Source organism: Myotis daubentonii, chromosome 5, assembly GCF_963259705.1.
Source record: "Myotis daubentonii chromosome 5, mMyoDau2.1, whole genome shotgun sequence".
Taxonomy (NCBI): Eukaryota; Metazoa; Chordata; class Mammalia; order Chiroptera; family Vespertilionidae; genus Myotis; species Myotis daubentonii.
The window spans coordinates 1,138,099-1,152,139 of record NC_081844.1 but is presented as its reverse complement, the minus strand read 5'-3'; the positions used below and the strand labels follow the sequence as shown (position 1 = coordinate 1,152,139).

Below are 14,041 nucleotides of genomic sequence, written 5' to 3'. Positions count from 1 at the left end.
CGGTGCAAATGGAATCGGAAGTGGCTGTGAGCCAAGGCCAGCTCCACTGGGTGCAGCAGCCCAGGCCGGGCACTTATGGGACGCAGCCGGCTCCCCTGGAACTTGGGACATTTTGGATGGGCAATGTGAGCTACGGCGTTGTGCATTCAAAGCCCAGGTGCCTCGGTAGATCCTAAGCTTAAAATCCCCGTAGTTCAACTGGCCGGCCTGGGACCATCCTCAGACACCAGAATACTTCTTGTTGGGAAGGGTTAGAAAATTCTTACACTGAGCGATTTTTACTGTGAAAACACCAAGTTTACATGGAATACGACTGGAACACGGTGCAATACTGAAATTATAGGCAGAATAACTTTCCCTGAGGTTCATCAGACCTATGATAACACTAACACTGAAAATGCAATGTATTGGGAAATTGAACGTAATCCCCCCAAGAAGTCATTTCTGGAAACGAACGGGCTTCTAGATCAGGAAGTGGTAGAGTCTCCCTTCATCTGGCCAAACTTCAAAGGCACCAGTGACAGCGGACGAGGGAGGGAAACAGAATTCTCCAAATAAACATGACGACGACGCCTGCAGGGGTTGCTGGGCTGTGTGTTCCCCTCGGACCCGTCCTTGTCACGTATTAGCCTCTTTCTGCTCCTAATCAGTGTTACTGGGTTAATAGTGTTGCTTTTGTACAGTCTCCAATTTTCAGGTACAATAACTGGAAGTACATAAATATTTCGCTGATTTTATTACATAAATTGGTAAGGATCCTGCAAGGGCAAGAACAAACTACAAGCTTTCACATAGAAATGAGCCTGACGGGTCATCAGACAGAGAGGAAAATCCTTTCCCTGAGGAGTTTCACTCATCGGAATAGATGCTACGTAAGGTTATTTTGCTTACAGTTCCTTTTATTGTGCAATACTTACTATTTTGTTACTTATAAAAGTTGTATGTTCTCAAGGCAGAAATTTTGGAGAGCACAGGGCAGCACAAAGGAAAAGATTAGGAGCGAATTCTCCTACTCGAAGATGACTTGTCTCTCAGCCCTTCCTCTGTGTGCACACGTGCGAACGTGTGTGTATGAGTGTGTGTGTCCCTGTGTGTACATGAAAGCCTGTGTGTGTCTGTGTGTGTGAAAGTGTGTGTGTGTCTCATATGCTAAACGGTACTTTCCCTGCTGACTCAGAGCCCGAGACACTTGCAAAGGTCGGGAATTGCCTGGGCTAGGCCCCCCCATCTCTCTCTCTCTCTCTCTCTCTCTCTCTCTCTCACACACACACACACACACACACACAGTCACACACACAGTCACACACACTCACCCACACAGTCACACACACATTCACACACACACACAGTCACACACACACAGTCACTCACACACACAGTAACACAGTCACACACAGTCACACAGAGTCATACACACAGTCACACACACACTCACACCGAGTCACACACACACACACACACACACACACACACACACACACTGAGGCCGGCGGAGCCTGTGGAGCAGGTTGGTGGCCTGCACTCACCCCTCACTGTGCAAGGATCTAAGGCAGATGGGGGGCAGGCCCAGTGCCGCTGGCAGAGACCGGTGATGCCCTGCCTGCCCTGTGCCCGCCCGCCGCCCCCAGCAGGCGCGGCTTCAGGGAGGCCCCCTGCAAGGGCCCAGGTGACGCTGGGAGACGGGAGCCTGCAGTGGCCTGACTCCGGCTCGAGGAGGCCACAGGGTCTGTGGGGCCAGACCAGCAGCAGGTGAGCTTGGGCGGGCCCGACGTCAGAAACAGGGCAGGAGGCGCAGGAGCCGACGGACAAGCAGGCGCTGCCCCGAGGTGGGCAGGGCAGGACTCGTGGAGGCAGAGGAGGGCCTCACAGGCTCTCGGGGGCGGGGCGTGGGGCGTGGGGGGCGGGGGGGGGGCCAGCAGCCGGGTGATGGGTCGAGCGATGGTGAGATGAAGCCCTGGCCAAGCCACACACACTCACATGCACTCACAGACACAGCGGTGCATGCACACACACTCACAGCCAGACACACACGCATGCACATACAAATACACAAACTTACAAATACACACACGCACACCTGCACACACATATGCTTGTTTGTGCACACCACCCACAGTCACGCACACACACACACCTGCACACACACACACAAACATGCATACACATGTGGGCACATGCTTATGCGTGCACACACACTTTTGTGCACACACAGTCACACAACACACACATGGCCACGCTCACTCGTGCACGTGCACACTCCTGTCTCCATTTCCCTCTCCGTGTCTGGGAGCATCAGTCACACACGCGTGTTTGCACATGAGCTGCTCCTTTACTACATGACAGCTGCGCCGTGACGCGGGCCGAACCGGGACGCGGGCTAAAGTCACCAAGTGCAGGCGAGTCAACTTGAGGCCTGAGTTGGCTTTAGCCGAGGCCTCCCGGTCGGGCGCCCCCGCCCGCGGACAGAGGGTGGAAGGGGGCTCCACAGGCGGGGGCGGGCGGGGGTCGGGAGGAAGGAGGGGCCTGGCCCGCACCCCTCTCCGGGCCGGGCGGAGGGGAGGCGGCCTCCACAGGCACCGCCGGCTGACAGGTTCCAGCGGGACCGGACGGACAGCGCCCCGTGGTGCTGGGCTGCGGCCGGCAGCGACCCCGGTGACGCCCCCAGTGGTGCCGTTGTGTGTTCCCGACTCATCCCCATCCAGCTGCACAAACCCCGCCTGTCGGCGCCTCCCGGCAGCCACAGAGGGTCCAGGGCGCCCCCTAAACCACCTTCTCCCCAGACCGACCGCCAGGGCCCCCACCCGGCGCTGCTGCTCCGCGTCTGCGCCTCATCCCAGACCACGGGCAGCTGCGGCCTCCGCCCCGCCCGGGGCCCCCGTCCGCCCCCAGCCCTTCCGTCGGGTCCGCGGGTCCTGCCCGCCCCCCCCCGCCCGCCCCGCACCGCACAGCCCGCACCAGGCCCTCCCGGACTCACCTTAGAGCAGCGTCCCAGGCCGACCTCCTCCATCGGGGACACTGGTCCAGTCGTACCCCACGCCTGGCCACTCCCCTCCCCACGTCCACCCGACCGCCCTCCCCACCCCCGCCCTCCCCACGCCGCCCTCCCCCTCCGCCTTTGCAGGGCGGGGCTGGACTCGGTCCGGGAGGACGGAGGCGGAGTGGACGCAGGCTGTAGCGACGCGGGTCCCCATGGGGCTGGGAGCCTCCAGCATCTCGCAGTCGGGGCGCCTCTCAGAGCTCGAGGACGCGAGCGAGGAGACAGGAGGGCGCCCTGAGCAGGGTCCTCCCGCAGGCCCCCCAGAAGGCTGTGGCGGTTCGAGGACTCTGAGGACACGGGTTCCAGGCACTTTTATAAACCAAAGGGCCTCCCGGCTGGGGAGCGGGGAGCGTGGGGCAGCGCCCAGAGCCGGCGGTCTGGCCTGGGGTGCAGGTCCTGGCTGCTTCAGGTGCAAAGCCCAGGCCGGCGCAGTGGCGGGCCTTGTCCCGCACCAGGTGCTGCGGGTTCGATTCCCCGTGTGTGTGTGTGTGTGGGGGGGGGGGGGGGCAGCTGGTCGTGTTCGCATCCCTTCCGCTGTCTTTAAAAATCAGTAAAAATCTATGAAACGTGGCCGACCCCACTGCTGCTCTGTGGCCTCCGTCTCACTCGTCATTTTGAGTATTTTGGGTGCATGTTGTCCAGTGTCGCTTCCTGAAGAAACACGGGGACCATGTCTGTGCCCCTGGGCCCGGGCCGCCCGCGCGTTGGGATTCCCGCTTATTGAAGCGTCGTGGCACCTGGGGGTGAGTCGGGGTGAGGCCCGTCCCCCAGTCCCCGCTGTCGCCCTCAGTGCCGCCCGGGAGAACGCCGGCAGGTGGGGCAGGTTCGAGGGAGGGAGGGGTTCCCGTGAGGGCCTTTTAGCGACAGGACAGGCGGTTGTAGGGAATCGGGGGGTCCACGGGAGGGGATGCACATGTGAAGGCAGAACCGCTCCAAGCGGCCAGAATGCCTCTCACGCTCTCCCAGAGGATGGGGGAGGGGAGGGGGGGGACATGCTCTCCCAGAGGATGGGGGAGGGGAGGGGGGGGACATGCTCTCCCAGAGGGTGGGGGGAGGAGTGGGGGGGACATGCTCTCCCAGAGGGTGGGGGGAGGGTGGGGGGAGGACATGCTCTCCCAGAGGGTGGGGGGAGGGGTGGGGGGGGACATGCTCTCCCAGAGGGTGGGGGGAGGGGTGGGGGGGACATGCTCTCCCAGAGGGTGGGGGGGACATGCTCTCCCAGAGGGTGGGGGAGGGGTGGGGGGGGGACATGCTCTCCCAGAGGGTGGGGGGAGGGGTGGGGGGAGGACATGCGCTCCCAGAGGGTGGGGTGAGGGGTGGGGGGGGACATGCTCTCCCAGAGGGTGGGGGGAGGGGTGGGGGGGACATGCTCTCCCAGAGGACGGGGGAGGCACGAGATAAGGGAGAGAGAAGGGGCACCAGGTGGGTTTGGACTCTGAAGCTGATCCCTGCAAAAGCGTGACAGGAGGACAGCGCGGGGCCATACGGGGGGGGGGGCGGGGGCAACGAGGGCGCGTGGACCATGAACTGGCACCTTGAGAACCTCCACGGGCTCCATGGCGACCCCCTTGGGAGCCCCTCCCCACGTGGGAGCTGGTATTTGCTTCCACTGCATTTCCGCCCTTGTACTAACCAGCTTACTCTTCAGACTCGGGGAGGCAAACCCACAGGCAGAACCCGCTCCCCAAACCCGTGTCACGGGGTCCCCGAGCCCCAGAAACCCCCCGGGCCCCCCGGGAGGCGTCCTGTTCAGAGCGTGCCGAGTGGGCGTGCCCTCCCCACACCTGCCCTCTGGCCGGGTCCCACTCGGCCATGTCCCTGGGCCCAGCCAGGCTGACACAGGAACTGCCAGGGGTGGGGGACCTCTCCTCTCCCCTCTGTGCTTCCAGTGATTGCCATTCAAACAAAACCACCTTCTGTTCCCGTTTCCTTACATTAGAACTGCTTCCTCCCTGACGGCGGCCCTGCGGGAGTTTTGCCGTGGATCCCAGTGTGTGTGTGCACGCGTGTGCGTGTGTGCGCGTGTCCGTCCCACCAGCTGGGCTTCCTCCATCAGCTCAGGCTCCCAAGTGAGGGCTCCAGGAACTTGCTAGAACCCCTCACAGAACTGAGACAAACATGTACCTTCCCCATCACGCTCCCTGGGAAAGGGCGTCACGCAGGAACAGGCAGGGGGAAGGGCAGGGCTCCCCTGTCCCCGTCCCTCTCCGCCGCCCCAGCCACCAGCCCGAGCTGTCCACCCTCCGTTCTGGGCCTCATCCCACAGGCAGCGCTGATGAGCCCACGGGTCACTGGGGATGGACCCCCTCCGGCCCCTGCTCCTCTCCCCGAGGTCAGGGGTGGGGACGGGTCTCCTGCCCAGGCCTCTCCTCAGGTGCCTCCCAGAGACCAGGTGCGAGGGAGGGGCTGGCTGGCCAGGGATCAGGAGACCCATCTCCCCTCCGGGCCCTGCGGCCGCTGCCCCGAGAGCTCAGGAACGCCAGGTCCCGGCGGCCGCACACACGTCTCTGCTCCCCTCACGCCTGGCTCCCCGGGGCCACCACCTGCACGAGGCCCACAGGCAGCCGGTCCGTGACTCTCCCTCATTCATGTTTCTCTCTCTCTCCCGAAGCCAGAGCTCGGGGTGAAGACAACGCGTCGCTGCGGCACGCGGACACTTGTACGTTTTATTTAGGTTAATCAGCCATGGTACACGGTCTGCAGCTACGTGTGGTTAGTGGTGCACTTTCCCCATTAACTGGAACATGCCTCATAGGTATAGTCATTAGGGTTATCGCCATGGGAACAAGATGCTGATTCGTCAACTGAAAATGCACTTCTTCTCACAGGATTCAAGTTTTCTGATCACACAGCAAAATTCAAAACAAAGGTGGAGAACGTCACACAGGCGTCCCCAGCACGGCAAGTTACACAACAGCCACACTCTCTCCATCAGGGAGGGTCCGAAGGCGCCGTCTCCACACCGGCTGCCGGACGAAGCTTCCTTCCTGCCCAGAGGCCCGGCGCGCTGGCACGGGGGTCAGGCCTGGTTGTGACACTCCCGCCCAGGAAACCCTCGGGGTGACGCTCCCCAAATGCCGCGCCGGCACCGGTCCCCGTCGTGACCTTGGGGGCAGCGACTCATTTCTGCTTGACAGGAAAAGACCGGCTGGCATCGGGAAGGGCTCCGTCCGCCAGGAGAGAGCCGGGTCTGTTTTAAAAGTCATCTCTGTTGGATATACTTCTCTTTCATAAATAACTGATCCAGAGATGCTCTGTGCATAGGAATATACTTGCAATACGCCAGGGGATGAGGACGGCCGCCCGCCCTCTGAAACACACACCCAGGGAGGCGCACACAGGCACCCCCTGGTTCCCAAGGGAGTCTGGATTTCAAATAAATAAACCCCAAATTTCAACCAAAATGAAACTGGTGAGGATGCCTCCATCTCTCCTGCGAGCTCACCGCCCCGGGGAGGGCGTGGAAACCGCCACCGCACGGGAAGAGGGTCCGAACTGGGAGGGTTTCAGATGTGACATGCAGGCGCCAGTGGAGAGTGAACCGGAGAGAGGGGAGGGGAGCCCCTCCCCCACAGCGAGGAGTCTGGTCTGTGTGTCCTGGGCAGGTCCTGTTCCCAAGGCGGTATCTACAGAGCCGCGGCCGGAGGAGGGGCCACGGGTAAGACAGCGCGGTTTGCTCAGCAGCAATGAGATCTGGAGACTACAGCGGGACAGCTCGTCGATACCCTGCCAACGTGTCCGAAATCAGAGACCTGACGACGCTAGGAGGCCCGGGCAGCTGCTAGCACCTGGACGCCCTGCTCCCTGCCTGCCGGGGGCGGCGGGCCGGGGCTCCCAGCCGTGGCTGTGCTGGTGGCAGGACGGGCGGGCGGAGGTGCCTCTCCTGCAGCGGCCGGGCGTGCTGTCCTCCAGTTGTGTCCACGACCCCTGAGCTTCCATGTCCGGTGTTTCCAGGGCCCCTGCTCCCGGTGCCCACGTGGTGACACCAGGCCGTGGCTCTCACCCACCGTGTGCTCATCTGAGCCTTTTCTATGTACATGGTACCCGGACGCCCGCACTTGTGCGGGGACGCCTGTCGCCTGCTGTCACGGGAGAGTCTGTGGGAGCCAAGGTCGAGGCCCCGTGGGGCTGGGCGAAGGGGAGGAGGGTGAGCGCCAGTTCCCAGGGCAGCCGGAGGCCAGGAGCCGGGACCCAGCACCGGGGGAGGCTCTCTTTGGTCACAGATTAGCTGACAGTTAAGGGGACACTAACCAGGGAGCGTGCTCAGCGTGGGGGTGGGGGGGCGGGCAGGTGTCTCACATCGGCGCCGTGGCTGAGGGTCCGGGGGGCCGGCCTCACGTGGCCTCCTGCTCCAGGTCGTCCCCGCACAAGTGCCGCAGGAGCTGCTGGAGGTCGCGCTGGAGGTCGTCCCGCTGCAGGGCCTCGGGCACATCCTCCAGGGACTCCAGGTGCACGCGCTTCCCACGCCGGTCCCTCACCACGGCCCGCTTCTGCGTGCGGGCCTTACGGAGCGTGGTCCTGGGAGGAGACCACACGGGGTTAGGCCCTGCTCTGCGGACCCGCCGCCCATCACTCGCACTGGCTCAGGGGTGCGGCTCATCCCAAGAGGGACCCCACGGAGACGGGCTGGGAAAGACCACGGGAACGCACTCAAAGCTCCGTAGCTCCAGCTTAGCCCAACGGGCGGGGAGGTGCTGCTGCGGCGGCTGCATTACTATCCCGACCCCGAGTGAAACGATGCCATGTGACCAGTTCAGTCTCAGGCCTCACCGTCCACATGTAAATGCACGTCTGTACCCCATAGTGTGCCCAGAGTGTGTTTCATGTGCAGGCCTCACCGTCCACATGTAAATGCACGTCTGTACCCCAGTGTGTCTGAGCGTGTTTCATGTGCAGGCCTCACCGTCCACATGCAAATGCACGTCTGTACCCCATAGCGTGCCCAGAGCGTTGTTTCATGTGCAGGCCTCACCGTCTACATGTAAGTGCTCGTCTGCACCCCATAGTGTGCCCAGAGCGTGTTTCATGTGCAGGCCTCACCGTCTACATGTAAGTGCTCATCTGCACCCCATAGTGTGCCCAGAGCGTGTTTCATGTGCAGGTCTCACCGTCTACATGTAAGTGCTCGTCTGCACCCCATAGTGTGCCCAGAGCGTGTTTCATGTGCAGGCCTCACCACCTAAATGTAAGTGCTCGTCTGTACCCCATAGTGTGTCTGAGCGTGTTTCATGTGCAGGCTTCACCGTCTACATGCAAGTGCACGTCTATACCACAGTGTGTCTGAGCGTGTTTCATGTGCAGGCCTCACCACCTACATGCAAGTGCACGTCTGTACCCCATAGTGTGTCTGAGTGTGTTTCATGTGCAGGCCTCACCACCTACATGCAAGTGCACGTCTGTACCCCACAGTGTGTCTGAGCGTGTTTCATGTGCCAGGTGCTATTATTATAGCAACAAATAAGGACACTGAGTCCCAGAGAGTTTAAGCGATGCCCTAAGTAAAACCACAGGAAGGTCTGGTGGGGCCGAGGCCAGCACCCCTGCCTGAGCCGGGGGAGCCCAGCTCACAGGCCTCACAGGGACCGTGTGGGGTGGCTGGTTGGTGGGCGCCACCAGCACTGTCCTCACAGATTCCCAGTGTCCAGAACCGGGGGTCTGTCCTCCGCGACGTTCTCAGCACCTGCCTGACACCTCGATGCGTCTGAGACCACCTGGAGCTTGGGGCTCCTGGGCCCCCGCCCCTCCTCCTGCCATCTCTCCTCCCCCGTGACAGGGGCTGTTTTGCCTCTGTGAGCACCTGCAGCTGGTTCCTCCTGATGAAAAGGCCACATCAGGACCAAAGGTGGAGACACGATTTCCTAACTACTCAGCACCTGCTTTTCTTTTTCTCCAAAAAGGCGCCTGACTCTCCGCCAGGAGCTCGCAGAGGCCTTTGCGGCTGGGTGTTGGGGACGGTGTCCATCCCCGGCTGTTCCCTAAAGGTCGGTGCCGCACGTGGGACGGAGGTGCTCTGGCCTCGTGCGTGTCCCCTGGGGGGACGGATCCGCCTCTGCCCCGGGGCTGAGGGGGTGATCGCACCTGGCCGAGTTGGGACCCAGGCCCACAGGCTGTCCGCACCCTGGCGGACGCACGCGCTGCAGTGAGGACTTGGGAGGAGCTGGTCTGGAACCCGTGCCCAGGGGGCCCTCCTGAAGCGGGCTGTGAGCTACGGCTCCTCTGGGTGGCCCAGTAGCACCGAGAGTGCGGACACAGGCATCCTCCGTGTCACAGGGGCGCCGTGAGCTGTGTGCGCTCCACACGCGTCAGCTCTCACTGCGGCTGCCTCCCGCGTGCTCGAAGGGGACCGACAGAGCCTTCCCTCACTGGCTGCCACGCGTGCCCCTCAAGGGCAGCTTTCCCTTCTGTGCGGGAAGGGAGGCGCCCAACAGGACTTGTGCCCACAGGGACTGTGCTGCGAACCCGAGACCACGTGCTCCGTGCTCACAGGGCTGCGTGGGCAGAGCCCAAGGCAAGCCGCCAGCGACCACCCGGCAAGTCGTGAGGACGCCACACGGGCGCCGTGCCGTGAGGCCCCTCCACAGGCGCACACGGGCCCACACGGCTGCACACGGCTGCTCACACTTCCCTAGCTGACGGAGGCACTCAGGCCCACGGCCCACATGCAGAAGCAGGACCAGCTCGCTCACACGCAGCACGTGCTGTTAGAGGACGATGGACCGGACTGAGCTGCAGGCAGTGCACACGGCAAGCAACCGACGAGCCGCTGACCAGGCTCTCCCCTGTCCCCGCGGAGCAGGGGTGGCCGCGGGGACAGGCTTCCCGTCCTCACACCTGGTGTCACCTGACTCCCTGGCCCCGGGGCTTTGGGGTGTGGCCCCACGTGTTTTCTTAAGTTGGAACAGGGTTAGTTGGCAAGGAGCACCCCGTGCTACCCAAACCTTTTCACGACTGATCCGTCCTCTCTCAGGACCTCCTCCTCCACTAAGCTGGGAGCGTGGACTTTCTCGTGGCTGCCCGTGTAACTCAGAGCCTGAGGAGACACCGAGACGTCACCACGCGGACCCGAGCACGGGGGTCCGCACAGTCACAGCCGAGGACAGACACGCGGCTTCAGGGAGGAGACGCACTCGGAGCAGACGAGCACGAGTTTCACTTACCCCCCCCCCCCCCCATGCGGCTTCATCACCTTCCTTCCTTCACAAAGGTTCACCAGCATCCATCCTGCCGCGGCTTAGCTGCTTGCTCTCCCCACCCTCCTCACCCCTCCCCACCTTACCCCTCCCACCCTCCCCTCCACAGTGGAGACTAAGGACCAGTGACCACCAAGCCCAGGTCACCGGCTGCCATGGGAAGGGCAGCGTTTGGGGAGGCTGCCGCCCTGCCCTGGCCTTTCCAGGAGTCTCCGTGCGCACTGCAGGCGCGAGGAGACCACAGGTCATGTTCAACGCGACAGCAATGAACGTCTAGCAGCTCCCCCAGTCACACCGTGGGGCAGCGGGTCCGGAAATTGGCGCCCTTCCTCTTGGATGGGGAGGGACTGGGCATCCCGTCGGCTCTCACACCGGGCCAGGCCCCAGGGCCAAGAGGCGCCACGGGGGCTCCCGGGAAGCCGCACTGCCCATCAGCCACCGACCGGCAGCTCGCCGCTTCCCGACAGTTTGGGTGTTGGAAACGGAGTGAAGGTTGTGTCCCTGCCACTGGGGACCCCATTCCTAACGCCTGGAAGTCAGAGCTTAGCTATGGCGCTGGTGCCCGTCTCTGGGCGCGTTCAGGACCATTCCTGACGGGGGAGTTTTCCCCTCACTGATGGGGTGTGGGGGGCGCGTCGCTGATGGGTGTGGGGGGCGCGTCGCTGATGGGTGGGTGGGGCACATTGTGACTGTGTGGCCCACGAGCTCAGGAAACAGATGCTGACTCAGTGGCGCCCCCAGCATCGGCTGTGAGAAGCTCTGAGGTGGCGGACGAGCCTGGCTGAGGAGCCCTCACCGCACAGGCCCCTGGTCAGGCTCCTCGCTGGCCCTTTCTGTGCCCGAGAGGACATATGAGAAGGACAAATGGACAAGCCTTTCCTTACAGACACAGCCATGGCCAGGCGGGGCTGCTCCTGTACCTGCTCGAAGTCGTCTTTGGCCGAGGGAAGGTCAGGGGCGACACGGGGGTCCCCCAGATGCTTCTCCATCCTCTCTCCACGCACCACCGTTGTTTTGACGACTTTGCTGACACGGCGGCCCTCCACGGGCTCCGCCTGGAACTGCGAGGCCTCGCACAGGGCGCCGGGCTCAGACACAGCCACCTAACGGGCAGGGACACAAACAGCTTCTGACGCGAAGGTCACTGCGGGGCGTTGCCCTACAAGGAAACCCGCCCGCGAAGGCTGCAGAGCTGCCCCGGTTCCAGACACGGACTCTGGGCAGAGCAGCAGCTGGGAGCGAGCCCGTCAGCACCGGTGGCATCCCCGCGGCAGCTCTGCGCGCTCGGCCCTCCAACCCGCATGAGTCCCTCAGAGGCCTGGCGGGAGTCCGGTGAGGCGTGCCGTGGGGACCCCCACCCGTGCTGCTCTGCCCCGTGGAAATGGTGGCTCTGCATCCTGACGGTCACGCAGCCCCAGGAGGGAACGCTCCGGATGCGAGGAGCTGCAGGCCTGACTCCAGAGCCCCTCCCGAGAGTCACGACAGACGGGTGAGCGTGTGGGGGAAGCGGAGCGGACGCACAGGCGTGTCAGCGAGAAGGGGCCCCTTCGAGGGCGGGCGAGCTGCCCAGGTCCTGGCTGGGCTCCGAGACGCAGTGTCTGCTGTGGGCACCGCACACAGGCCTCTCTGCACACTGCCGCCCGCACACAGGCCTCTCTGCACACTGCCGCCCGCACACAGGCCTCTCTGCACACTGCCGCCCGCACACAAGCCAGCCCCGGGCCTGACGTGGCCCTGCTGTGGCCCCGACGGACTGAACAGCCACAGGGACAGGAGGACCACGGCAGGCGTTGGGCACTTGCCCCTGGTGGCTGGCTGCAAGCTCTGGCTCACCGTGGAGGGGGTGAGTGCTGCCGAGACCTGCGTCAAGGTGAGGGAGCCATCACCTTGGCCAGGCCCCACTCGCACCCCATGTCACACCCCGCACCACACATCGGTGTCACACTCCATGTGACATGCTCGTGTCATAGATCTGTGTCACATGTGACATCACACACCCACATCATATATCCACATGACTCTCCACGTCACATGTCCATATCACACACCTGTGTCACATGCGTCACATGCCTATGTCACACCTCCACATCACTCTCGACGCCACAGGCCCACACTCCCCAACAGGCGTGGCCGTCAGCCTCGGCCTCGGGGGCCTCACCTCGGCCCGCTCCGTGTCGCTCCTCAGCACCACGCGCTTGACGACCTTGGAGTAGGCGTCCGCGTCCGCGAGGCTGACGGGCTCCTGCGGCCGCCCCTGCACGGTGACCTCCTCCCGCTCGGCGCCGTCCGCGGACACGAACCGCCGGGTGACCTTCCTGGTGACCTGGGGGGACGGCACCCTGAGTCTTGTCCTGGAGCCACAGGACGGGCCTGGGGAGGGGGGGACATACCTTCTTCACCACCGTGTTCCCGTGCTCGTCCACGTATGTCTCCTCCGTGACCGTTTCTGGGGGCAGGTCAGGCACGTCGTCTCCCTGCAGAGACAGGCCCACATCAGCGGTGGCCCTGGCGGGGGGCGGGGGGGCCACCGGCTCCCAGGCCAGAGGGCACGTGTGTTAGCCAGTTAGCGGAGGCGGAGAAGCGTTACCGCGGGGCCAGGCCCCGACACAGGGGTTTGCAGAGAGAAAAGTAGGTGCCACCATGCTCGGGGGGCTCCAACCAACGTCAGCTCCACACGCAGACACACGGACAGAGACGGCACACGGCGCGGGGGGCGGCTGCCGACGTCACGGCGCCCCCGCTGTGGCCCGGGAGCAGCCACGCGCATTCCTCGGCAACAGCACCCGGACTGTCCGTGGCTGCTCCCCAGGCCGCCAGCGCAGGCAGCCTGCTGCCCTGGGCCGCCGTGAGCGGTCACCGTCCCAGACGTGCGGCCTGAGCAGCTGGTACCTGAATGATCACCCGCCGGCGGACAACCCTGGTGGTGACCAGCGCCTCCTCATCGGAGCTGGCTTCCAGCTCGCCCAGCTCGGCCGTGAGCTCCTGCAAGCGGAGGCAGGTGTTATGGCGCCGGGGGTGGGGGTGGGGTGGGGGGGGGGTGGGCCTTTGCCACAGGCCAGCGTGAGCTCACGCATGCTCCCGGAGGTCTGTTCACTGCACTCTGGGGCTGCACCAACAGGGCACACAGAGCTGCACACGAGGCTCAGGCTGCACAGAGAACACGGCTTCTTGTGCAGCGAGCGGAGAGAGACCCTGGCATCCAGTCTGACCGAGCCCCTGGGCAGGACCTGCGGTGAAACCAGTGCTTCTCACCCGCCGGGACTCCCGCTCCTGCTACACACGTGGGGGCACAGACTCGCTCCGCCCCCGCCCGCTCTCGGGCTGCGGCTGGAGTGCCTGCCCTTGGTCTCGCCGTGTCTACTGCTGGTGCAGCTGCTCCCATGGACCAGGTTCCCGTGCCTCGTCCAGGCAGCGATGCGCCTGCGGGGCCGGGGGTGTCACACGCACTCGCAGAGTCCAGCCAGGACGGAGCCAGACGTGACCTCAGATTACAACATACGTCCTGGGAGCCACACCCCAAATCTCTCCCTGTGGAAGGTTTCTCAAGGAGAAAGAAAACAGCTACATGTCCCCCACATACTTCAAAATGCCACTGGTGTTTCTAGAGTCCTTTCTGCTGCAGAAAAATACCTCAAATCTAGACCAAGCCATACACTGAAAATGCTCAGGAACCTGTTGCCTAGAAACCGGGCTGGCAGGAACCCGCAGACATTCTATCCTCAGGGCAGGGTCCTGAGGGGTCAGGGTCGTGAGAGGTCAGGGTCAAAATCAGAAGCAGAGAGAGCGGAGGGGCGTCTCCGAGAACACGGGGCCG

At 63.4% G+C, this 14,041-nt stretch overlaps 1 protein-coding gene across 40 annotated transcripts in view; it reads right to left on the bottom strand.

The window, feature by feature from the left end:
- Positions 1–5,689: 5,689 nt before the first annotated feature.
- The window catches only part of ANK2 (ankyrin 2), a 362,059-nt gene continuing 353,707 nt past the window's right edge, over positions 5,690–14,041 (bottom strand). For 26 of the 40 annotated variants that reach the window (XM_059695513.1, XM_059695517.1, XM_059695506.1 and 23 more), the window contains 6 exons: positions 13,117–13,209; positions 12,618–12,701; positions 12,386–12,550; positions 11,148–11,330; positions 9,976–10,067; positions 5,690–7,555 (listed from right to left, as the gene is read on the bottom strand). In XM_059695513.1, the coding sequence (XP_059551496.1) occupies positions 7,372–7,555; positions 9,976–10,067; positions 11,148–11,330; positions 12,386–12,550; positions 12,618–12,701; positions 13,117–13,209 (801 nt within the window). In that variant the 3' untranslated portion in view covers positions 5,690–7,371. The remainder of the gene's footprint in view (positions 7,556–9,975; positions 10,068–11,147; positions 11,331–12,385; positions 12,551–12,617; positions 12,702–13,116; positions 13,210–14,041) is intronic. The other 14 variants (XM_059695543.1, XM_059695533.1, XM_059695542.1 and 11 more) reach the window with 2 other exon arrangements.